The sequence below is a fragment of the Ascaphus truei genome, chromosome 4 (genome assembly GCF_040206685.1).
Source record: "Ascaphus truei isolate aAscTru1 chromosome 4, aAscTru1.hap1, whole genome shotgun sequence".
Taxonomy (NCBI): Eukaryota; Metazoa; Chordata; class Amphibia; order Anura; family Ascaphidae; genus Ascaphus; species Ascaphus truei.
The window spans coordinates 107,340,323-107,367,578 of NC_134486.1; the positions used below are offsets into that span (position 1 = coordinate 107,340,323).

Genomic DNA, 27,256 nt, shown 5'->3' on the forward strand with positions numbered 1-27,256 from the left:
TTCAATCCCGCCGCTGCCACCAGTTTTATTAATAGCCTGTGACGGGAGCTTTGTGACAGGCTATGAATAATACACCACCAAAGATATAACTGGGTTGAACCGGACGAGACTTAGATATGATAAAATATAATTTATTCCTTGAAAAAGGTGAACACACGATATATACAAATAATAGACAAAATATGGACACTTGCTTAAAGGTTAGGACAAGAAAGCCATCAGGATACAGGATGGGCCATTTCTTCCATAATTCAGTTTCAGATGAAGACATCACAGCAATACATGAAGATCATGAAGACACATGAAGACATTTGAGTAAGGGTGACTCTGACTTATATACCATTTCAACCCTTCTCTTGCACTCAAGGCGCCAAGCTGTCTAGCAAAAATCTCTTTGAAGGAGATTTTGGCTTCCCTGTAAGTGTGAAGACCGACACTTAAAAACACTCAGCCCCTTTGGTCTTGCCCTTAGCATAAACAATCAGGACAGTTAGCTTTTGATCACCGGGCTATGTTAATTCTTCAGGATGCCCTTCCTGCCTTATTTAACATAGCAGATGGAGTCTGCATTTTTCAGAACAGATCCAATACCCCATATACATTTTAAAACCTACACATATTAAAATACCCGGTTCTGGTAGGTCCAGCGGGTCCAAACTTTCCAGACCTTAATGCCAGAAGTGGTACACTATAGGGTCCAAGTTTCAGCCCGCTACGACCTTCGGAACCGGAGTTATAAAAATATCACATAAACCGTTTCATATTTTATTATAAAAATCTCCTCTAAAAAGAAATCTCAGCGTTTCACTAAATCCCCATTGAAAACAACAGGCTCCGCTGCCATGGGTTTCAATGGAGCAACTCCGCCGTTGTAGTCAATGGAGTTTCCCGCCATAGACTTTCAATGGAGGAACCGCCGCCATTGAAGTCTATGAGAAAATCCACAAATCTTTACCTTCGTCCACACTCTGTCTGGTTGGTCTGAGGGGGCTGGGAAGGGGCATGCATTAAAGCCGGAACCTTGGCTATATGCCACCCAAATCCCATCCCTCTGGTCATTCCAGAACCGGAGATATGGACTTACACATTTCAACATTTTACACTTAGTCGTTTTTTCGCCATGCGGCTTTTCCCCATTGGAATCAATGGCCGGCGCCGCCATTGACAATGCATGGTGCCCGCCGCCATTAGATTCAATGGTGCGACCCTCCTTCTCCGCTCGACCCTTTACGGGGGTCCCTCGTTCCTGGACCCGGTGTGGATCGTGTGTGGGGGTTCCTAGGGGTCTGGGACAAAAAGAACTTTATTCCCAGGGGCCCTAGGACCCAAGATTCCCACGCCAATTGGCGTTGAACTTGACCGTAGTGATTAAACTCTTTTAAAAGACATTGTATCCGCTTTTGCGGTCTGGATGGCTGCCAACCTGTTCCTCGAGGCCGGCGTTGAGGAATCTCCATTGAAGTCAATGAGCCCATTGAAACTGCCGCTCCTCCTCTCGGACGCCACCTGCTGGTCGTCGCTGGAAAACAGGTCCAAAACCGCTACTTCTGCCATTAGAAAGCATGGAGGCTCAATGGCAACCTATGGACGGCTGCAAAATGGAGCCTGAAAAGGCGGGAAAATTACACAAAGGGCTATAATCACTATTTTAACATTAACCCCATCCCTCCCGCATCAACCCTAGTGTATGTGTGAGTGCAAACACCAGGATAACACAATACATTTACACAGGGGAATAAACATTTGGGTACTGAAGCAAGGCAAAACACATTACTGGACCTCAGTCCAGTTAACCCCTTGCTTCCCAGGTGAGAGTAGAGGGTGGCCAAATGGGGTGTAACCCCTTTAATCCCGGGCCAAACCCTCTCTATCTCGACAACTGTGTACCGACCCGGCTACACTTTGGACCATTCTCTGGAAATCTGATCCCGGCTTGCCTCTGATCTTCCGCTCTTCTCCATCCCTGACCACGGATAGCAGACACTCGACTATTCTCCTGGCTCCAACCCTAGACCACAGCACTCGGGACTCCGACCACCCACCTAGCATCTACCTACGACCTCGGCAAGTACTACGACTAACCCACTCTCTCCAATCCAGACCCGGAGATCTTGACTATCCACCCTCCAGGCGTGCCTCCGCTGCTGTGGGTGTGCAGTCTAATACTTTCCCACCTCACTACCGGGGCCCCGCCTTGTTTGTGGTGAGCGCAAGCTTTACATAATGTCCTTAATCTCTAGATTCTGTGCTTAACATGGTAACCTTTACACTGCACTGTGCTCTGGGGAGAGCTCCATTTTAAATTCCCACACACACTTTATATTTGAAACGCTTATATCGGGCGCGCGTTACAGCGGAGATACCGGGGCCTTAGCCTTATGCTGGATTACATTTTCTACTTTGTGATAAGACCGTGTGCCTGGACTATTCTCTTTACCCTGATACCACTTGGGGACCTGGTTGGACGACCCCCCTTGGTCTGTGGGCACCGGCAGGTGACATTATAGTGCTTCATTGATTGTGTGCCAGATCACCTCTTTCTATTGACCCTTTGAGGCTAGGCAGAACCTTCACAGGGAATCACATTTAGGCCAAAATAAGCTTATAACTTTGCTATAATTTCGCACTTCTCTACTGTCATCGTAAAGCAGAAATCTGTATTTGTTTTGGTATTGTTTTTTTAGGCAGCAGTCACCTGATGCCAAACCAGACAAGTCTTACCACTGCGACCAGACAAGTCTTACCCCTGCGACCAGACAAGTCTTACCCCTGGGAGAGAGCTTGAGTCCAGCAGATACAGGCCCATACTGACTATACAGTGCTTTAAGTGAGAGGGGAAAAAAGGAAGTAGGATGGTTTGTCTATCATAACTATTGGAGAAATAAGGAAGTGGGATGGTTTATCCACGGACACAGATTTAACCCCCACCACCTCCCTCCATGGCCGTCCATAGACTGCAGTGAAACCTAATCCTGTGCGGAAACCGGGCAGTCTTTTGACGAATAGTGGTAGATTTGTTGATCATGAAGCCTCCCTTCTGATCATATTCTGTTATGAACATGACCAACTTCTTCCGCATTCCACTGGCAATGTGATGGAAAATGTCTGTGCCTGCTCATAGGGGTCCATGTTAAAATGGACATGAAGTAAAAAGTGGCACACTGTGAGTGCTCATTTGCATGTTATTACCCAGAATCCTTTGCTGAAGTGGAAGCACTGTATGCTGAGAGATAATGGGGGAAAGCAGGCTTGCAGACCTGTCTGTATTTTTATTTGATGATTAAAATGAAATATATTAAAAAAAGCAAACACAAACGGGGGAATTGGGCCTTTGAAGGGCATGAGCTATGGGTTATTCCATAAGCTACGATATTACAGTTTAGCATTGCAACTAAATATCTCTGAACTTGGATAGCCATATTAAATAAAGATAAGTGAAACGTGTGAAATGAGATACTCCTTTTCCTACAATGCTTAGCAAAAGGGAAATACAATTCGAGAAAAGACTCAGCTATAATTCATAAGTACTACGTACCTGACACATTTGATAGTGACAGGCTTTGAGTATTAATCAGTGATAATAAAGGCATATGCTATGTACAACCAGGGGGCTATAGTTGCCATAGGGGGGCGAGCTCCATTTTAACATCCCAGAAACTTAATATCTCAAACTCGTATCTGCTCACCAAAGCATCAGATTTAACCCTTCGAATGCCCCATGACATAGCTGCCACGTCACCGTGTCTGCCACTCAAGACGTATTAGCTACGTCAGCGGTGCACAAACTCCCTGCGCTACGCCCCCCCACCTTCTCTCCTCCTCGTTCGTGCCCCCCCCTCGTCTCTAATGTTGCGTCAAATGGGTCATGTGATGTCACGTGACCCGCGGCGTCATTTGACGTCACGTCTCTATGGCAACGGGCGTCATTTGACGCCGCGTTGTCATAGACGTGTGACTGGACCCGGGTATTAAGTAAGTTTACAGAGGCCTTGCGCTCTCAGTGCGGGGCCTCTGTAAACGCCGCGCCCCCCTGAAAAGTCTCGCGCTCCCCAGTTTGCGCACCGCTGAGCTACGTCATATGCTATTTCCTCATTTTCGAAGGGAAACCACGTTCTGCGATACTAAGGAGCCCTGAACGCAATGCGACACGGGCTGCGGCCACTCCGGCATTCAAGGATTTCCACAATATAGACAGTGCTGGAAAGGGAAACAAGAGATCTAAAGTAAAATGCATAAATGGAGATCAGTGCGCACTGCTGCTATAAGATTGTGACAGTAAATTCGCATTGCGTCTGTGATTCAATGTATTCAAGAGCTTTGTGTCATATTGGCTCTGTGTGTTAATGAGAGATTTGTAGAGTGGTTTTTGGAGTACAGTAGTTATGAGAGGAGTTGGTTTGTGCAACAATGTAAAGGGGTGTAGAAAAGTTTGCATCTCCAAATGTTGCAGATTTCCTTCTCTGTGTTGGTTAAACCCACTAGGTCTCAGAAGGCGTTTAAACCAGGAAAATCATCATCAGAAATCATAGTAAGTTTCATACATTTCCTACTGCCACAAAATTGACAAACTGTGTCATCATGATACATATCCTCCTTTCCTCCAAAGGATATACAAAGGACATGCTGCTCAGTACATAGGGGAGATAATCTTCATCCACTCCATAACCAAGAAATTGCACCTCCGTTTGGCAGTGAAGAGGTTAACATATCAGTCTCTTTTATACCATGGAAATAAAGGAGTTCACTACATAGGTAAATTCAATCCAATAATAATACGTTTGCAACAGAAACCCTTTGAACTGCTTATTGCCTAACCAATTTGCACATACAGTATAAGTAAATATACACATAAATGCATACCGGTTTGCATAGGACCACTACAGTTCAGATTACATAAAGCAAACCGAGGGTTATTTAGGAGTGATTAAAACTGTTAGAAACAAAAAAATAAATTAAAAACTGTAGACTTATCAAAGAAAAACTTTTACCATAAGCAACTGGATTTTATTTCATGTGATACACTTGGAGCTGTATATTTACACCAATTTTGCAGATGGGAAACTTTAAAATGTAGTAAATATTCTGTGTGTGTGTGTGTGTGTGTGTGTGTGTGTGTGTATGTATATATGTATGTATGTATGTATGTATATACAGGTGGTCCTCGCTATCCAACGTTTCACTTTACAATGAATGGCATATCCAACGCTTTACAATGCAACCCTATGGGCTGTTTTTCGATGCTGGAATGCGTTATCCAACGCTCACCGCCACTGAATAACATGGGACTCACTTTACAACGGTTTCACTATCCAACGCTACTTCCAGAACGGATTCCGATGGATAACCGAGGACTATAATTATTTCAAGACCTAAGAGTGTGTGTGTGTGTGTGTGTGTGTGTGTATATATATATACACATTTGGGGTTTGGACTATTACCATTGGACATTTTATTTAATTACTATATATTGTATATTTTTGTAATAGAGTGTTTTATCTAGTTAATATTATTATAATTATATGTACTATAGGATTGTTTTATATCAACAAGCATAGCAACTTTTTAGGTTATTCAATTGTTCACTGGTTTGTAAGTGGCGCTACTATTTTCATCTCTCTTCTATCTATTTATATATATAGATAGAAGAGCGATGAAAATAGTAGCGCCACTTACAAACCAGTGAACAATTGAATAACCTAAAAAGTTGCTATGCTTGTTGATATAAAACAATCCTATAGTACATATAATTATAATAATATTAACTAGATAAAACACTCTATTACAAAAATATACAATATATAGTAATTAAATAAAATGTCCAATGGTAATAGTCCAACCCCCAAATGTATTCCTGATTGGTGATACAGGAAATGCTTGTAGGATCCAGGGGTCCACGGCTGCTCTCACATGGAAGAACCACTTCCAAGGCAAATTCTATAGAAACAAAAACAAGACAGAGAGCGCACGCCCCATAGTGTGATCCTGTACAGTTTAATGGGGGGTGGAGGGTTGGTGGGGGGGATTAAAAACACTTACAAAGAATAAGTGAAAATAAAGCAATTTGTGACAATCATATCACCACCGATGCAGGCCGTCCCGTGAAGTCTTGGAATCCAACTGGAACCCTTGTGCTGTGCATCCGATAGTGTCCGCTCTCATCCGCAATCAATTGAAGTCCGCCACGCAGTGTGTCATCAGAGTAGGCCTCAAATTCAATCCTGCATGCTCCGGCCGTAAAGCACCCAGACAACGTGGTGACGTAATGTCGTAATTTTACGTCCCTGACGCGTTTCGTCACAATACTGCAACTTTATCAAAGGGCCCCAAGCACTCGACAGGGCACCAGGAGCTGTTGATAGAGGGTTTGCTTATACTTGTTCACTGATTGACATCTGATATCTGCATATGTTCTGTGTCTTTTACAATATTCTTGTATTTACATTTATTGTTTGATATTTGATATCTGCTTATGTGATTTGCCCTCTTTAGACTTTAGATTTATATCATTAGCTGAGTGTGGGATTATTTGACAGTGGGGAGGGAAGGTTTAGGGAAGTACCTCTGGGACCAGGGGGAATGGGCCAGATGAAGGTCACCCCTCGAAACGTTGCCCCCCTAGTTTGCTTTCCTTTTTCCATTTTTGTGATTTTTTCCTTTTCTTTCATGTTTTTTTCCCCTTCTCCTTCTTTCCCCTCTACCCCCTTTAATTTTTGATTTTCTCTATGGTGATATTTATTCTTGCATTGGCGTATTGGCTATTGTTGCTATATTTTCAGTTTATTATTAGTGTCATTAAATTATTCATATTCCCTACACTGGTATTCGCCTATATCTATAGCTGTGAGACAGAGAGTGCTGGTACTATCTTTTGGTTTGTTAGTACTTCTGAAGTACTTCCTGTTCCGTGCACCCTGCAACCTTGCTGAGTCATTGTGTCAGAGTGCTGTCTATCACCCCCCCCCCTTTGTTTCATACAATATGTTTGTTCAACCCCTTGAATTAAAGCTGAAAGTCTGCACTTCTAGTGCATCTTGGTTGTTTCATTTCAAATCCATTGTGGTGGCGTACAGAGCCAAAATTATGAAAATTGTGTCAGTGTCCAATTATTTCCGGACCTAACTGTATATAATCCTCACAAAGCCAGTCAGCACACAGGTGTAAGGGCAAAAACAGATGCTCATCCCATAGGTATTCAATAGAACATATTTACCAGCCCAAAGTCCAGCAAAAAGAGACAGCACACTGTGTAGTATAATCCAAATGTCTTGTATCAGAACAAAAAAATACACTGCAGCCAACGTTTCGCTCCCACAGAGAGACCTTCCTCAGGGCAGTGTATACATATGTATATATATATATATATATATATATATATATATATACACATACATATACACATACATACACACAGTTGTGTGAAAAAGAAAGTACACCCTCTTTGAATTCCATGGTTTTACATATCAGGACATAATAACAATCATCTGTTCCTTAGCAGGTCTTACAATTAGGTAAATACAACCTCAGATGAACAACAACACATGACATATTACACCGTGTAATTTAACAAAAATAAAGCCAAAATGGAGAAGCCATGTGTGAAAAACTACCTAATTTTAAGACCTGCTAAGGAACAGATAATTGTTATTATGTCCTGATATGTAAAACCATGGAATTCAAAGAGGGTGTACTTTCTTTTTCACACCACTGTTAAGTTATCAGCAGCTTTTTAAAATGCAACCTTAACTACCAATATATATCGATCTATCATGATATACTGTATGGCCTGTGGGGGATAGTGATCTCCATTATAGCCTTCCTCTAACAGGCCACACTGTATGCCAGAGCGTCACTATTTTAGGGTTTCTGCATTGGCTATTCCACAGCTTGTTGACAACAGCCGATATTATAAATGGGCTAATACATAGCATAATTAACTTATTTTAAATTGGACTGTTGCTATATTAAACGATAACTTTTAACCAAATGTAGGGGTAATGGAGTGTTTGGGGCGAGGAGGCCTTTGGTGGCCTACCCGTTCAGCGGTATTACAGGGTCAGTCATGTTCTTTAAACCACTTTAGTGGCGTCCATGGGGCTGACCGCTCTTCCAGGTGTTCAAGAGCACCTCTGAGGTCTCTTACTGCCTGCTGTATTTTGGAGTGGAATGCAGCATTGAGGTTGGTGAACAATTTGATGTCTAAGTCATCTATGTCCTATTTTGTGCAGGTTTGCATGTTAGCCTCACCTTCTTCCCCATTGTTTGTGCTGCCATGCGGAAATCCGCCATCTTGGATCGCTCAGAGTGAACCAACGGGGTGCTTTTGGAATTTGGGGGGCATCGGGTCCCCTCAATATCCGACTAGCACCCTCTCTATCCACCTTTAAAACCCACCTTAAAACCCACCTGCTTAAGGAAGCATACGAGTAGCTCGATGGCTGATAATTAACACCTCATACATTAACCCTGGCCCCTTGCAGACGCACTTACCAGAATGCCCTCCTACTGTCTCTGTATGTTCTTCCTACCAACCAATTAGATTGTAAGCTCTTAGGAGCAGAGACTCCTTTTCCTAAATGTTACTTTTAAGTCTGAAGCACTTATTCCCTTTGTGTTATTTATATGATTGTAACTATTATTGCTGTGAAGCGCTAAGTACATTAATGGCGCTAAACAAATAAAGACATACATACATAGGGTCGATCGTGAGCACTTCAGTTTCTTACATTTTGCCACAACAGGGCACACAAAAATGGAGCAGCGAGTCAAAAGACACTTGTTTGCACTGATAATTAGACAGTGGTTTAAGTGTGATAATCCAAAGCACTATTTCACTCACTGACCTTTCACTACAAATATATACACATTCATTGCGCTGGGCCTTTCTGATTTTGTTTCACTACAAATACTTTCACTTTGCTTTTTAAAGTAAAAATAAATGAAAAATCTACATTTAAAAAAGGCATTTACACTTTTTGTTCTTAGAGCACAAATAAAGACTAATCATTTTGAAAATACAGTTGAAAGGCGTTTTAGAACAGGTGCTGGATCTCTTGTAAACAGGATAAATATAATTGTGAGATATAATTGAATTCTGTTTGGACATGATATAAAACATGTACATGGTACTAATACAGATGTAGCTGCTAACCTTACTGTCTGATCCCATGCAGAAACATGGACCCCCCCCGCAGCATAATCACGACGCAGACCCTATCTCCGGCGGCAGTGATTCTTGCCACATCTGTAGATTTCCCTACAAGTTCCAATAAAAGGTTTCACCCCTGGATCAACTACGTATTCTCTTGTAGCTAGCTTTGCGACGTTCGTTCAATTCTTTTCACAAACTTATAAAAAAGATCTAAACCATTACTTAACCTTTACAATGCTGGTAGTTTGACAGCACCTGAGTGCCACCGGACTTCTGGGAATACTACCATGTGATCGCGAACACATCGTGGGGAACGCCCTCCTCACCCCCACCCCCACCCCCCCAGTGATGACATTTTTTGTTGCTTATGTTATGTTGGTGCTACACTCCTGAGAGCCATGTACATTGGTCTTCAACTCTGCATACTTTGCTAGCAAGCATATATCCCAAATGCGTTTCCACCAGGCATGGTTATTTAATGTAGGATGGTATTCTGTATAGACATTGTTTGCTGGGACTTGCGTAAGTAGATCACAGAATGGGAACTATGTTTTTCTTTGACGTCTTAGGCAATATGGCATGAGACTATTTAGTAAGAGAGAAACTCTAGAACAGGAGCTCATGGTCTAAAGCTGTGGTCTGTGAAGATAAATTTAATAGCCTCCCATATTATTATTATTATTATTAAAAGCCTCCCATATTATTATTATTAATAGCCTCCCATTAGAGGTGGTAGAGGCTAACGCACTAAGGGGATTCAAAACTTCCTAGGATAGACACAAGGCTACCCTAAATATGAAGAGTAAATGAGTACTTCAGTATTAGGAGATAACTTTTTTTATTTGGACTATAAATTGATATTTTAAGACAAGCTTTCGAGAGTGTTACTGTCTTCCTCTGGTCAGCAATACTGATTTACAGAGATCCCATGAGTTAAACACAGAATATGAAGGAAACCAAACTATCTAATAGGGTTTCACAATAGATAGGAAAATTAGCACACTAGATGGATATTTGTCACCGATGTCAGATTCTAGAACTCTTAATCCAAATCTCTGCTTGAATACCCAGTGGTAAAGCTGAAATAAATTCATGTGTTTTGTTCTTTTGACTTGGAAATGTGATACCTGTGTAGTAGTCGGAAAATGAAAGGCCAGCGGTATCTAGTCAGTGCTGTGTCTGTCAGCCAGGAAGATGCTTGATGAGGAGTGTGACTTATGTATCTGTGTTTGGGGTAATGTTTTGTGCATACCTGCCAAGCAATTCCAGGTCAGCAAAGTGATAATGAACCAGTCCTGATTTTATTCCCATTTGATGGCATGTTAGAAATTAATAATAGATTAAACCTGGCCTGGATCTTTATCACTCTGACCTGGATTAGTTGGTAGGTACAGTTGTGTGTATGGAGGAGGGCATTGGATGTAGACTAATCCTTAATGTTAATGCAGTGTTAAAGCAGCTATACCTCCAAAAAACTAAGTCATAATAGCCTGATAGTTCATGTTGTACTAACAGGGTCCTAAATGATTGAGTGGGTGGGGGAGGAGGGAGGAGGAGAGAGTGTGCTGAAAGCTTGTTCAGCATCGTGGGGGAGGAGGAAACAGGGAATCTTGCATTTCTCCCTACAGAGGAAAAGGTTTGGTCAATATGGAAAGTCGCAACCTACTTCTGGTCGGGCCCAACTTCTGGTTTCAGCTGAGGAGGCCCTCAGCATATAGGTGTCCCAGTGCTCAAACCCATGATGGCAACCCTGTGTGCAGATCTCTCATAGTTATTGTTTTTTCTAGTTTCGTTATTTGAGTTTTCACCTGTTTATTATTTCACCGCCTCCAAGTATTACCATGGTCATCCCTGTCTTAACCCTGCTAGTTCCAGGGGCTGATCTAGCCCAGGGGTGCGCAAACTATTGGAGCTGCGCCCCCCTGCTTGCCAGCACCCCTGGTGCTCACGCCCCCTTACCTCGTTTTCCAGCGTTAAATGACGCAGTGGGGTCATGTGACGTCACATCGTGACCCGCAGCATAATTTGACGTTGCGTTGCCATGGCGACGGGTCATATGATGTTACATGGTCCCGCGGCGTCATTTGACGTGTTGCCATGGCGACGCATCACACCACGCACCTGAATCCCAGTGAGTTACACAGGTCTCACGCTATTCCCTTGCATTTAATTTAAATGCCTTGGGGAAGAGCTCGGGCCTCTGAAACCGCCCGTGCTCCCCCCCCCCCCACAGGAAAATCTCACATCCCCCCAGTTTGCGCACCCCTGATCCAGCCGACCGCTCCAACAGAGTCCTCCTTCTCCTAGGACAGGGGTGGCCAACGCCAGTCCTCAAGGTCCACCAACAGGTCAGGTTTTTAGGATATCCCTGCTTCAGCACAGTTGGCTCAATCATTGACTCAGCTACCTTTGCTGAATCAGGGATACCCTTAAACCCTGATGTGTTGGTAGCTATTGAGTACTGGAGTTGGCCACTCCTGTCCTAGGACAACACAAGCTTGTCCATTAGTCACTGGTTGATCCCTGATGAAAGCACGTCACGTGCTGAAACGCGTAGGAGGAGGAGTCTAGAGGGGTTGCAGCTCTTGTGCATCCCTGTCTCATTGCCCCAGTCCTGGTGGTCTAACGTGGAGTCCCTTGGAGAGTGTACTGCGGAGGCTGTGGAACTTTGAAGCTGTGTGAAATTCGGCTCTCAGCCCGTGTGCTGCGGCAGCTCCAGGCACAGCCGGGAAGGGTTGGTGCGTCACGTCCGGCCGTGACACCCGGAAACCCGGCGCCCTGTGAGTAGTTCCATCCCTGGTGTGCAAGCCCAGGAGAGCTGTGCAGCGGAGTTTCTGCAGCGAGGCTGTGAAGGAGGAAACAAAAGGAGCCACCAGCGCAAAGAGTTTGAAGTCTGGGTGAGCTTTTTCCATATTTGATGCCTACGGCACCTTCCCATTTCTACACACTTCATTACCTGCACAGTTGGTAGCGCTTTCCATCCCAGCTACCACTCTGGATTTATACCTCTCAAAGGTCACTCTTGCCCGAGTCTGTCACATCAGACAGGGGCATTAACTTGCACTTACATCACCTGGACAATCTCCAACTGGCAGAGACTTGTGTTACTCATTTTATATATTATATTTTTGTGTATTCATTCATGCTATTTTATGCTATTGTTTTATATGTGGTTTATACATAAAATTGGCTGCTGAGCCTGATCCCAACTAATATAGCGCTTCCCTGGTTGTTTTCTTTATTGTCCTTATTCAGCAAGGTTTGGGTACCTTGCATTGGAAGCTGCTTATGTGTTTGGATCATTTTGGTTCCGTCTGCCATTTTTTGTGCTATAACCACAATTAACCCCTCTCACTCCTAATGGTTCATGTCACATAACCTATTAATGGTATAAAAGTATATGTATTCATAGGATTTAACTACTCACATCATCAAGGTGGATTTTCGTTTCCATTCAATTTATATTAAATTTTTCCCCCCCCCCCTTTTTTTTTTTTTTTTTTTTTTAATTACACTTGGATTTATTTAACAATCCATTTTACGGTGAGTGGTTTCAGGAACAGATCACCAGGCGCACAAATTTTTCTTTTGTTTGCTTTTTCAGTCACTGGTTGGCGGTTGGAAAGCAGTTGGTTAAGAGGAAATCAGGAATGGGCGTATTTGTGCTCTTCCAGAAGAGATGGCAGCCTGATGGGTGCAGCTATTTCCTCTAGCCAGGATTACTGCTTTCAAAAACTCTGGATTACTTAAATATTGAGCTTCAAATTGTACTCCAATGCCAACTAAAAAGCAGCAAGGAAACATCCTCTTTGCCACTGAAGGACACAAGTGATGCATTAGGAAACAATACGTAATTGGCATCCATTTATCTCTGTCTCAACTCTGGGTCGTTCAGGGACACACGTTTAATTATTTAAACCAAATATATATATATATGTGTTTCTGATATAAATACAGTAAATAACGGTTGAAAGTTGAAGGTATAAAAGTTCCTAACCAGTGTAAATTGAGAATTGTTCTTTTGCTTACTTCACCATGCCTTTTTTCCCCCTCTTCTAGTTGGTCCTATGACAGGGAGGAGGAGGAGTGCATAATTCGTATTACATTATCATGGGGCGGAGGAAACAAGCTCACCTGTAACACACTCCTTCAACATCCCAGGTAAAAATGCAAACATTTCAATGTCAGACATGATTTAAAATCAGATTGATCAATCACCAATAAATAACTTGTGAAAGCTTGACCTCCTTACATTTGTTACCATTAAGACAAAAAAAAGTTAAATTAACATTGGAGCATGTATGAATTGGTTCCAGACAATGGGTCTTATTCGGTAAATGTGATGTTGATGGGACCAAAAGGTTCTGTAGTGCACAACTGAATGTAATTATTGGTCTAATCCATTTTCTAATTATATCATTCAAAAAAAGAAACACGCCTCCATATGTAGATTTAAGCTGTGAAAAACAAAATGTGACAAACAGTGCAGTGGTGTCTGAATTACTTTTAATCACAATATTTATTAATTCGCCTAAAAAACACATATAAATAGAACTAAAATAATCAGGGCTGTCAAACAGCTTATATGGCTCCCAGGACAGATTGTTAACCTTGGCCCCTGGTTTATTAAGTGATGGGGGTTATGTCGAAGGCTTGTTGAGGCGGGAGGGGTGTGTGCAGAGGATTTATTGAGCCGGGGGGTGGGGAGAATAGGGGACCTGGCCCCAGCTGATGGGGAGGGCTGTGTCCAACGTGCACAGAGGCTGTACACAACTTCCGGCCGGTTCCTGCTTCTGGTATCAGCTTGTCGGGCCCCTTGGAGCGGCCGGGTTTGGGACAGTTGTCCTGGCTACATATACTCTTCCCGGTTTACATACATACTAAGCTAGTCTATGGCTTTTCTATTGGATCACACAGGTACACAAATAAAAATACAAAACGGCAAAATAGAGTAAATTCATTCTCCACCTCCTTAATAAAAAGTTATCTCCGTGTATCAATCCTTATATTGGTGCCACCAATTAGCTGTAAAGCCTTAAGATTCCTGCTTACTTATTATGCTGGCAATCTGTGCTGGTTCAGTTCAAAGCAGAGAAGCAGATAAAGAAGCTGTTGAAACAGCTTATCTCAAAGTTGTGAGCAACCATGCAGTGCATGTCTTCCCTTATAGTCACAACTTTAAGATAAGCTGTTACAAAAGTTTATCTGCTGGCCAGCAAAAGGAGTGACAAGCCAAAAAAGAAAAGAAAAATCCTATCGGCTGAAGTACACACCCAGTAGTAGCAAAAGCTTGGAGGAGAGTTTTGATCTGTAGGAGTCTCCCAGCCGCCATTCACATTATGGAGCTGCAAAAGGTTATTGCAAAGAGTCGTACAGAAGTTGAAAACGGAAACCACATTGAATTGCATAAGGATCTCTATATAGTGACCAGTAGCTAGCAGCAGCAGCAGCAGAGATTTCCAGCAAGATCAGTAAATACAGAGTCCGACGGCTCCATACAGCTTATCGATGGCACCAATATAAGGATTTATACACAGGGAGTCCACTTTTATCAAGGCGCTAGTGGAGAATTGATCTTGCTGTTTTCTATTTTTATTCATGAGTAGTATGTAGACCACCATTCTGTTTAGCCATTGTTACAGATATTTGTATATGTGTTTTTTTTAGGTGATTTAATACATATTGTGATTTTATTAGTAAATCAGACGCCGCTCCACTGTTTATCAAATGTATTTGTCTTTTTTCTTCATTCAAGGTTTAATATGACATACTGTAACTAATGCGCATACCCCCATAGGGAGAAGTGTGTCTTCTTTTATCTTATTACATTTTGATAATATGGGTTTCAGCAGCTTGCACCCCAGGGGGATATTATAACACATATAAATGCCTCTCCCCTGGGAGAAGTTTGGTATTGTTTCAAGATATTTGCTGTTTCTTTTTAAATGTTGGCACACGGTTAATGAATTGACAGGTTTCCTAATTTTCTTCCAATCGTTCCTTTTTGAATCCGACTGTTTAGACCAGGTGTGCGCAAACTGGGGGGCGTGAGAATTTCTAGGAGGGGGGGGGCGGCGGTTATAGAGGCCCGCGCTATTCCCCACGGCATTTAATTTAAATGCCGGGGGAGGAGTGAGGCCTCTGTAACTCACTTACCTGCTCTCTGCCGGGTCTGCGGCGATGCAGCGCCATGGCAACGCAGCGTCAAATGACGCCGGCGAAATCACATAACCTGCGGCGTCATTTGACGCAGAGCCCTTTGAGAGGCGGAGCGGGAACGCCGCGGCTGCCAGGCAAGGGGGCGCAGCTCAAGAAGTTTGCGCACCTCTGGTTTAGACCATTGGTGGGCTACATGCGGCCCCAGCAGCCCACTCTTCCCAGTGCAGAGGGAGCATAGATGTTGCTGGCGTGGATCAAAGCTTCTCCCCGCACCCTCAGCTGCTTAATGACAGTGTGCTGATAAATACTGTACATCCCCGCTCCTGTACTAATCACTAGTTCCTGTGTAGTAAGAAGACAGGCTGTAGAGTATTCACTGTGCACTCTGTATGTCTGTGTGTGGGTTTGTAATGTGCATCCCTCTGGAGGGCTTGAGGGCCACATAAGCATTCTTTAAAGTATATTGTCTTGCTTGCCACTGATTTAGACACTTGCTCACTCACTACGGCATATTTGTTAATGCTGAGTGCCACGTCCCCTCCGGCATACTGATCATGTGACCCCCTTCTCCAAAGCAGTCATGTGATCGTTCCATCACTGATGACAAAACAGAAGGGGAGGAGTCATCCCCCTTCTGTACCTCCTCATATAAAAAAGAGGTGACTTTTTTTCACGTAACTATTACGTCATGGGTCCCCTGGAGTGCCACCCCTACGTCCTGGGCAGGGTTGCCACCGCTCCAGGTTTGACCCAGAGACTATGGGTTTTGGCCACGTATATCTGGGCTACAGGTTTATCTGTGAAATCTCCGGACGGGGCCTCGGCTCTTACCTTCGTTAGCGGCAAAAAACAGAAAGTGAATCTCTGCGCTTCTACCTTTGGGATTGCAATAAATGGGGAATATATATATATATATATATATATATATATAGTGTAAAAATCTAAAAGATAAAGGAGACATTTAATTTACATCCTTTGATCAAATAATGCCAAGCCTGCTAACCACGTCAAGGTAAGTCTCTATCTAATGTTATGTGAAATAAACCCAGATGGGGTTAATATATCCAAGCATATGCTTATATAACCTAGTGCAGTTAAAAACTGGTATTAGGGTTAAGGTTAGGTTGACACAACCATGAATTCTGCATTGTATTAGATGATTCTAAAGGCGAATGTCAGGTCATCTGTTCGTGAGCTGAAGCAAAAGTGGGCCATGACATAAGGCAATAATACTAAACATAGAAGTAGATCTATAAAAGAATGGCTGCAGAAGAAATTCTGCATTTTAGAATGGCCTAGTCAAAGTCTGGACCTAAGTGCCATCGAAATGTTGTGGCAGGACCTGAAGTAAGCTGTCCATGCAAGGAAGCCCCCAAATGTCACTGAGTTGAAGATGTTCTGTAAGGAGGAATGGGGCCAAAATGTCCCAAAACCGATGTGAGATACTGACCAGCAGTTACAGGAAAGTCTTAGTTGAAGTCATTGCTGATCAAGGGGGTACCACCAGCTATACTGAATCTAAAGGTTCACATACTTTTTCACACATGGATATTGAATGTTGAATCATTTGTGGATAAATAAATATTGACAAAGTATCACGCTTTTGTGTCATTTGTTTGATTAGGTTATCTTTATCTGCTATTAGGTCTTTTAATTAAAATCTAATAACATTTTAGGTTTGAAATATGTGAAAAATCTAAAAGGTTCACAAAGTTTTCTTGACACTGTATACAGTATATATCGCACCAAGTTATAACTACCATGTATTTCCCAGGCCCATGTCTCCTTTTGCAAATTCTGCTGTCGGAAAACTTGTGGCTTTAACCTGTGACTCATCATCTTTTTTAAGTTCCCATAAAGCCTAAAGCCACTTCTGACACTGCTATTGACAAGCGAAATGAGAAAAGGGAACTAAACAATAGCGAGGAGACTATGACGGACTTCAGTTCTTGTGAGAGAATTCACACATAGATGCTTATACTACACATTGCTTTGTTGTCAAACTCCCCAAGAGTGCTCAGCCTTTATTAGAAGAGGCGTTGGAGATCCCATCTGTACACACTTTGCTTATTTGGGCAGTAACCTTAATGCCTCTTGGGACAAGCTCATGAAAACCAATAAACCCTACACAGGTCAGAAACATTTAAGGACCCCATAGATAGGATTAAATGGTTGCATGTTAAAACAATAGAGAAGCTATTCAATGTGGGAACAAAAGGGCGAGGATGAAAGAATGACAAAAGCCAGTATTGAAAATGTGAGACGGCAATGGTTTGAAACACTGAATCTTTTAACAGGATAATTAGTTTAGTCAATACAAGATTTGTGTGTTGAAGTACTTTTATGGAATACTTCTTGCATTTAACATGCGGAAGGTCAAGGGGGTAGTAATGTACAGTACTTCCATTACATGAATTCTTCAGTAAGTCAGAAGTGCACTTGGAAAATGAAAGTCTTTCCTCAAAATGAACTAATTTTGCAGTGTCTTTTGGTTAACTAGGAAGCACAATTTTTTTTTTAAATGTTTCACGCCCTAGAGAACCACTACTTTTTTTTTATTTTTAAAATTACAGTTTTCTTTTTTAGTAAATAAAAATGAATCTATTTTAGAAAGTTCATCCCAATTCTTTTTTAACACCAGAAACATTGCTTCAATCTTTCGAAAATACAGTCCAAAAAGCTTTGCCCGAATGTTCAATACATTTTTTTTTTAAATCAGCTAAAGTACCGCAACTTTTTTTTAAGTCCCATAAGCCTCTGTTAGTTTTGTTTTCACATCTATCCATTAGTTGTAATTGAGTCTGTTAATGCAGCAGAATAAAATATCACGCTTGAACATACAGCATAGAGATTTTGAGTATCACTTGACACTTAAAAACCTACTCAAATTGCTCTTTTCTGATGCTGTCTTAATAGATTGGTCATTCACATGTGCTTCAAAAGAACTTCCATTTAAAAAGGGGGGGGGGTGGGCGAGCTTGAAACAAGGGAGGACAGGTCACAAACCTCCATATTGTTTTACCAATTGAAATTTACAAACACGCACAGCCCCAGTAAGTTGAGAACCTGTGAATGACCAGTCTATTAAAACAGCTCTCCCTCCATTAGAGAGGTTATGAGAGCTTTTTGCAGATACAGTAATGTTAGGACCTACAGATGGGCCATACTGTGACGTGGTGGTAGGCTTAAAATACTTTGGCTGAGGGATTGAACTAGATGACCCTTGTTTATGAGAAGATAAACAGATGGGTATTTAACTATATAATTTGTCAAGTTGGACGTAACACTAGGCTCTTTGTCTTTTGAATGAAATGAGTGGCCACATCCCCCAAGAGATCATCTCCCTGGCATTTAGACTAACCTTGCCTGCGCTAATATCAGGACAATCTCACTAGTGGTTTTAGCTGGGCAGCTTCATGTTAATGCTTAAAGGAGCAGTTCCATCAATGACTGTACTCCATACGTCATGTACACACAAATGCAGTGTACCTGTATATGTTCTCTGTTTGTTTCCAAAAAAGGAAAAAGATTGGAAAAAAAAAAAAGAAAAGGAGCTGTTCCACATACACTTATTTTTGTTACCAATTTTTTCCTCACTCCCCTGCCACTCCTTGTATCTCAGCTATTGATCTCTCGCTATACTTCTACTCATTCTCTACACTTCTCTTTACACGCCGTGTCTCTACAACTCTCTCGCGCCTACAACCCTTCTGAGCCTACCTCTGGATTGGAACTCCCTCCCACTCAATTTCCGCCAAGCACCTTCTCTCTCTAACTTCAAAACCCATCTGAAAACGTACTTGTTCAACAAAGCATTTACTCACTAAACTACACTATGCTCTTATATACGCTACCCAATGCACTCAAATTGTCTCCTACTGTTTCTTAGTCTTTCCACGTGACCATTAGACTTGGCTCTCTGGGACAGGAACTTCATTCTCTCAATGTTACATGTATGTCTTGATGCACTTATCTGTATTATTATATTCCTTGTATTGCAACTGTTCTGTAAGGATGTAAAAATTGTAAAACGCTGTGTGCCTGGTTGGAACTATAAAAATTAAGATATACACACTTTAAAGCCATTACAACTAATTAGTCAATGCCAAATAATTAACATATTGTAGTTTTATTCGCACACTTTGCTCAGTTGTGCAAAATATTAATAATGGAAAAAAAAACCACTCAAAGGTTATAAATTAGATCTTTTATTCACATTTTTTTTTAAAGGAGTGCTCTGCTCTTTGTCGTGTATTTAAACATAGCACAGTATAAAAACAATTGCAAATATAATGGCAGTTGCTTCTCACATGATTTGTATTTTTACTTTTCATTCATTACTGTGCACCTGTAATGCACGAAACAAACTAATACATTTTGAGTAAGCTAATGGGCCAGGTGCTTGATGAGCCTGACCTTCCATGTAGTTAGTATTAATTACCCCTGTGAAGGACTGTTCAAAATCTTCTGATAAACTGGCTTCATAGCAGGCACTGTGTGTATGATGTGTATGTATATATGTGTGTGTGTGTGTGTATATATGTATATATATATGTATGTGTGTGTGTATATATAAAATACTTTATTCAGTTTCCTTTTCACTTCAAAACATCTTCAACCTCTGTATAGTTCAAAGGAAATACATTCTTTATTAGTTTAACAAAAATCTTCTCTTTTTGTATTGAAGCTTCTGCTTTGAAGGTGACTTGTCATGAAGATGAAAGCCTGCACTAGAATGGAATGCACAGAGAGCCAATGTTTAACAAGGCTGCCTGTGTTGACTCTGCATAAATAGCTAGTCCTTTTCTTCTAACAAGTAGCTGTTAATAACTGTGTGAATGTTGGCTCGTAGATGCATCATGAACACAGGTGCCGCGCTCCATTCCCAATTTACAGTATGTTGACCTTTGCTATAGCAGGCGTAAATTGTCAAATCTAAACCAAAAGGCCAGCAGGATTTTGGGATATATTTTATTGCCTAGTTTTCCACCATGTTTGAATAACTGTTCAGGAATTTGACGGCAAACACTACTGAGAGATTGTGGATGCTATTGTCCAAAAGGACCAGCGGCAAGTGCATGGCCACCAAATATAAAAAGCAATGCTCAAATTCAGGAGATACACAAGAGCAAAAACGAACATGATAATGTAACATTATCCTTGTAGATGACAGTCTTTGACAATGCTCTTTTAACTGCTATTGGCCACAATGTAAGAGTTGTCATAGCTGTATGTCAAACTATAGTACAGTTTACCGTAAAAATGGGGGTCAAAAGAGCTGCGTCTCTTGGCAACAATGTATCAAACTGTTTTTACGCTCATGTCAGCTGGCAAATATTTGGGTATTGTCAATGCGAGTGTTCAGCATCACCCTCTTTAAACGAGAATGATCACATTCTCCATCTTTTTCCGTCAGCTGGACACATTTTCCAGAAGCTTGATACCAAAAGGGAGGGTCTGACTCAACTGTGCTGCAAGTCAAGTAAATGGAATAAAGGGTGACGTATCGCATACCTGTCAGCTGTACTTATTAGCAGGTACTGCGACTGTCTTTATGCCTTGTACGTATTTAAACGAGCTGTACCTATTTCTGTCAGTGGTTGAAGTGCAGAGCCTTGATTTAATTAAGGCTTGCGGCCAGTGTGAAGCAAAGGGTGCGCGCACAGGCTTGGGTTAATCGCGATCAGATTTATCCTTCTGAATGCGCTTGTCCAGGGCGCGGGTGCGCGCGCACACGTGCCTGTGAGCTTGCTGCTTGCCGAGACTGTCAAATTTGATTTTTCTGTTCGCTGATGCGTCATGTGAGCGGTTCGCCCAATGAGAGTGAATCAGCTCCGTGACATCACGGCCGTGCCCCCGACATGCCTCCCTCGCGCAGCTAACAGGACAGAAATCGCTGGAGCAAAATGAGCGCCGAGCTTGAGCACTAGCGCGCTCTCATTCACTCTGGCCGCAGTCTAAAGCATCTGGGAGATGAATGTCTGATCTGATAATGATCAGCTGGTGAGTGGGAAATGAACCCCACTTCTCCTGTGGGCATATAAAAGTAGGTCTAGGTCGTGGTCGCAACCAAATCGCTGCCAGCGATTAGCTGCCACTGTCCCCCACATAGGGACATATTTCCTCTGGCCGTTTCGCCGCCAAGGTAAGCCACTAACCTTTGTCCTTACCCTATAAACCCTAATCTTAACCCCTAGTACAAACACTTCCCCCTACCCTAAAAACCTAAACCCCTTACCCCCTACCCTAACCACTAAAACCCATTAATGTATTTACCTTATTGGCGAAATGGCCGGCAAATTATGTCCAGCGGCAGCAGTGAATGGTCTCTCGGCGGCCAAATGCCGGGGTTGACGTTGACGTGGTTGTGGCAAAACGTCCGCAACAAAAAATGTATGATTCCGTATATAAGTATATACAAATACATCCAAAATACACATCTTCTTGGTAATATGACTTCTGTATATAGCATATTGCATGTGTTACAGAGCCTACTTAGGGGGTGTCACTTGCTTAAAAGCTCCTCTATCCTGACGTAGCGGACATAGCAAATAAACTGCACCTGTTTTCACGTGCCAAATATTGGATGATATGATATCAAGATGGTGAAATGGTCTCCAAAACAGAGCAAAAACTTTAATCTGCATTTATTTACACCAGCAACATATGTATACATCTTGCTTCGTGCATTTGGTGAAGATTTCTGTAGAGCAGAGGTTAACACAATCTAAATCTGGCAGATTTACTTGGTGCAAAGAGAAAATTAAAAAAAAAAAAAAGAACTGCGCATGCGCAACTTTTGATACATAACATTATGATATTGGAGTGACTTTCTCCTCCTCTAACCCCTCCAATAAACCCTCAATGGCACAAGTGGAGCAATTTAGCGCAAAATGACACAGAGTCAAGATACCGGAGCATATACCTGTTTTTGGTGTGATGCCCTAGTTTACAACACTTGATACACATCCCCTATTCGCACGTGCGAAACATGCACTGCAGGCTGGGGACATCGGGAGGCGATAGGTAGGCATGGCGTCATGCGAGTGGTTCGCCCTCATTGGCTGAACTGATCACGTGACGCGGCCGTCGCCCGAAAAAATCAATTTCTCAAATCTGTTTAAAATTTGTGCACTTGGATGCCGCGTCTGTCGTGTGCACCTCAATTGACACGAGTACTTTGTTTTATCGCGTGATTTCGCACACACGTGCACCGCCATTATAAGCAAGGCCATACACTTTAATGCAGCGGTGTGCAAACTGAGGGGAGCGACATTTTTTTGGGGGGCAAGGGCGGTTGCAGAGGTCCCGCGTTTTTCCCCAAGGCATTTAAATTAAATGCCGGGGGGGGGGGGGGCCGCGCGAGGACTCGGCAACCTCTACATACCGAGGTTCAGCCAGCTTCAGGACGCGTGACCATGGCAACGCAGCGTCGGTCATTTGACGCCGCACGAGGTAAGGGGGCGCACTGACAGAGGTGAGCAGGCGGGGGGGGGATGGGGATTTAAGGGCGCAGCAAATAAAGTTTGCCCACCCCTGCTTTAATGCAAACTACAGACAAGAACAGAAATGTTTACGTGAATTCTTGCCCCACAGACAATTCCTTACCTGATTCCGGATCTGTGTACTGGTTGCTGGCGTGAGATATTTATGCTCCAGATACCACGCTCTTTCTTGGTACGCCAGCTTGGTTCCATATAACAGGCAAAACTGCAAAATAAAAAGATAGATCGGTGAGACTTCAAAATACTTTACTGATTTATGTCTGGCACATGAAACCATTTTAGGAATTTGGTTTAATTTGACCCATTTGCTTGTAAATTGTACAGCACGTATAGGATAAAGCAAATAGATTTTCCTGGTGCATAGAGACAGCCATACATGACTGTATAGCCCGGGTCCCCCGTAAGCCCCTTACCTCCCGACACGAGTGCGCTAGGCAAGCGGGCAGGTCCTGGCAGTGTCAGGAAAGTTGCACAGGCAACCCATAGCAGGGTCCCGCCATGACTGTGATGCACACGCAGGCGCCGTGCAGTTGCGCATGCGCAGATCACATGCGAACAGACGGCCAATAGGGCTAATAGAAGCCCCTCTTTGAGAGATAGATACTTTTTGCACGCAGAGGAGCACGCCAGTTGGAGCTAAGACAAGGTTAGGGTAGGTTACGTAGGTGCAGAGCGTCTGTGATCCCTGCACAAGGCCAGAGACCCCCTAGGCCCCGACTAACTGTGATAGCTTGTGGCTGCTGCAGGAACCCCCATAGATAGGGACCCTGTCCTGTAGCTCAAGAGTGCGGGAATAGCCAGGACGCAGCTGCGACCTGGTCCTTGTCAATCCGGTACCGGATCATCATACCAATACATACAGAGACATTCTTCATGGTGGAACCGTCCACGCGGAACACCACCCAACATAGAGGCGGAGGTTTTGCAGATGACATGGCTGGATCTGTGGATCCTACCTTACTGTATCAGCTCAACCGGGTGTTGGAGCACTGGCAGGTACCTCACCTCAACAAGTGCACCAACTGTACACACGCTAGTGGGGCAGCGCTGTCTCACACACTTGGGTGGGAATTGCTACTTGGGGACACCAGGGTGCTTGGGCCCCCATCCTGCATGACCCCCTGATGGTGTGCTATATGGGTCTCCCTGTACCCCGCCTCCCCATACCTGCAGGACCCCCTGATGCTGTGCTGTGAGGGAGACAGCACAGACACTACCCGCATGCTGCTGCTGGCCGGGGCTCGGGTGAGCCTGGTGGATTCGCTGGGGCACGACGCTTTGCACTACAGCAAAGCCACGGGGAACAGCCAGGGGAGGTGAGCTGCGGCGATCGGGGGTGGGGGGAGCCGGCGGGGAGGTGAGCTGCGGTCTGAGTGTGGCTCCCGATTTAAAAAAAATCTCCATTCTTTTTATTTTTTTTTAACATTCAATGTTTTATTGCTAACGGACACATACACACACCATGTGGGAATTGAACATGAATAGATTTTATATAATACACATGCAGAAATCAAACCCAGGACATTTCATATGCTAGTACCAATTCCCTATCTGCTACGCCACAGGATTACCGATCCTTCAGGTACTCTACTTACAACTTTAGTCCAACCTGAAAAGGTTCCATTTATGACCACTCTCTGTTGTCTGTCCTTCAACCAGTTTTCAACCCAGGTGCAAATATTTTTACCGAGAAGAATTTACTTTATTTTGTACACCAACCTCTAGTGTGGCACCATATCAAAAGCCTTTGGAAAATCTAAATAGACCACATCAACTGCATTTCCTGGTCTAAATTCCTACTTACCTCCTCAAAGAAACAAGTAAGATTAGTTTGGCACGACCTATCCTTCATAAATCCATGCTGACTATTACTAATAATGTTGTTATCCATTAGGTATTGCTGAATATTATCCCACTAAACCTTCAATTAGCTTCCCCACAAATTAAGTTAGGTTTACAGGTCTGTAATTTCCGATTGTGATCTGGCTCCCGTTTTTAAATCTAGGCACCATGTCTGCTTTATGCCAATCTTGTGGTACTGAGTCTGTGGAAATAGCGTATTGGGAAAAGAAATATAATGGTTTGGCTATTACTGAATTTGGTTAATTGAGAACCCTTAAGTGCATGCCATCAGGGCTAGGTGCTTTATTTACTTAAATCTATCAAGCTGCCTGCGCAATCCTTCCTCAATTAACCAAATGTTCATTAATATAGAGGTTGTGACTTCCTCCTGTTGCAATATTTGTGCAATTGACTCCTTGGTAAACGCAGAGGCGAATAATGTATTTAATACCTCCTCCTTATCTCCAATAATTCACCTGCCCATCTCACACTCAAAGTGTCCTATATTTTATTTTCTAATCTTTTGTTATTAATGAAGACCATTTTAGGGTTAGTTTCTAATACAATCCTTTTTCGTTTACATTTTTGCTAATCTACTGCCCCTTTTGTTACATTGCTTAGAATTCTGATATGATGCCTCTGTTCTTTCTGAATTTAAGAATCGAAACGCCTGCCTAATCCTTTTCATTTCCTTCCCAACCTGTTTATTTAGCCACATTGGTTTAGACTTGTTTCTTTTATATTTATTACCCAAGGGTATACACTGACATTTTTATTTATCCAACAACGTTGTAAAGACTACCCATTTATCTTACACATTTTTTTCCCCTGCAAGAATGTCATCCCAATGTATTCCTTACTTCAGGGATGCGCAAAGTGGGGGGAGCACGCAAGGCCTCTGTATATTCCTTACCTGGTCTCTGGCGGCTTCGGGTAACGCATCGCCATGGCACCGCGGAGTCAAATGATGCTGCAGGGTCAAATGGCAATGCGTTGCCAGGGGAACGCGACACTTATGTCATATGATGCCACTGATGCCGGAGAAAAGGTAAGATGGGGGAGGGGAAAGGGGGTGCGAACAGAGGGGGAGAGAAGGCAGGGGGGTGCAAAGACAAAAGTTTGCACACCCTTGCCTTGGTTTATTAAAATCTGCCTTTCTAAAATGTAAATGTAAATATAATATGGCTTTTGATCATTTTGTTCAAATAATACCATGTTATGTTCATTTTCTCCCAAATGCTCCCTAACTTTAATATTTGTTATTACTTCTACATTGTTTGATATTACCAAATCCAGTATTGCCCCCTCTCCTGGTTGGTTCCTAATAATAATTTGGGTCATGTCATTATCATTTAGCACCCCCAAAAACTATTTCCTTTACTTGTAATGCTAATCTCATTGCTCTATTCCCTTGATAATTAAAACCACCCATTATGCAAACATGACCTGGTTTTGCTGCCTTCTCCATTTGCAAAAGTATTTTGGCTTCCTCAATCCCACAGACATTTGGTGGTTTATAGCATATCCCTACAAACATTTTCTATGTACTTTTACCTTCAGTGAAAAGTTTCTACATTTTCATCAATCCCTTCATAAGCATCTTCCCTTAGAATCGGTTTAACCTATAAACACACTCCAACTCCTCTTCTATTTGCTTGTGTGAGGATTGGACCTAGGTCCCGCCCCGTGACGCGTTGGGTGATGCCTCTCTCACGTGCAATGCGCGCAAGCGGCGCAATACTACTGCCGACACCGGACCTAGGCTCCGCCCCCGCACTGCCTTCCGCAACGAAATGGTGGACGCTCCTGTCTCCAGTATACGGCGGCGCCGCATTTCCAGAAGTACACGAGGGGTTAATGCTGTCAATTACTCCTCACCTGCACTTCCCCCCTCCCCTGCCTATCAGTGGACTGAATATGTCTAAGGGGCGGTTCTCTTTCGTTACCTTGCAGTTGTGTGCTGCCTTTACCATTGGCTGCTTGCCCTTTAAGTACTGAGCCGGGCCTCCCACAAACTGGCTGAGCATAAACTCTTGTTTGTGTACCCGTGCGTTGCTGTTACTGTACCTTGCCTGACCTTTCGTTGTGACCCCTGCTCGTACCTGGACTTCTCTCTTCTGTGTCCCTGGACCTCGGCTCGCTTCTGGACTCCCGCTATCTCCACGGCTACGGATTACGACTACTCTTCTCTCTCCAACCCCTGACAACGGCAAGTACCACGACTGAACTGAACTCTCCTACCCTGACTTGGCTACACGAACCTGACTCTGCAATCCGGACCTGGTCCCGCAGTTGTAGGGCGGTGGTTCTATACATCCCCACCTCAGCCCCACGGTCTAGTCTCGTTTGTGGTGCGCACACAGCCTGATTCTGACAAAAAAGGGAATAACCCTCTAAATTAATTGCCCAGTCATGAGTTTCATCCCACCATGTTTCAGTAATGCCTATGATATCATATTGCCCCTTCTAGCTATTAATTCAAGCTCCCCCATTTTAATCGGTCAGGCTTCTTGCATTAGCAAGCATGCATTTCAGGATTTTACCAGTCTGCAGTATTGTATACAGGCATACCCCACATTAACATACGCAATGGGACCGGAGC

The 27,256-nt window shown here is 43.0% G+C and overlaps 1 protein-coding gene and 1 long non-coding RNA gene across 13 annotated transcripts in view; one reads left to right on the forward strand and one right to left on the reverse strand.

The window, feature by feature from the left end:
* The window catches only part of LOC142493000 (uncharacterized), a 728,952-nt gene that overhangs the window by 604,932 nt on the left and 96,764 nt on the right, over positions 1-27,256 (forward strand). For 10 of the 11 annotated variants that reach the window (XR_012800954.1, XR_012800951.1, XR_012800957.1 and 7 more), the window contains one exon: positions 13,208-13,309. The exons of the other annotated variant lie outside the window; for it this stretch is intronic. This is a non-coding gene — a long non-coding RNA (uncharacterized LOC142493000). The remainder of the gene's footprint in view (positions 1-13,207; positions 13,310-27,256) is intronic. 11 annotated transcript variants of the gene reach the window in all.
* Positions 1-27,256, reverse strand: part of LOC142492998 (acyl-coenzyme A oxidase-like protein) — a 344,660-nt gene that overhangs the window by 12,864 nt on the left and 304,540 nt on the right. For both annotated transcript variants that reach the window (XM_075596354.1, XM_075596353.1), the window contains exon 18: positions 22,916-23,017. In XM_075596354.1, the coding sequence (XP_075452469.1) occupies positions 22,916-23,017 (102 nt within the window). The remainder of the gene's footprint in view (positions 1-22,915; positions 23,018-27,256) is intronic.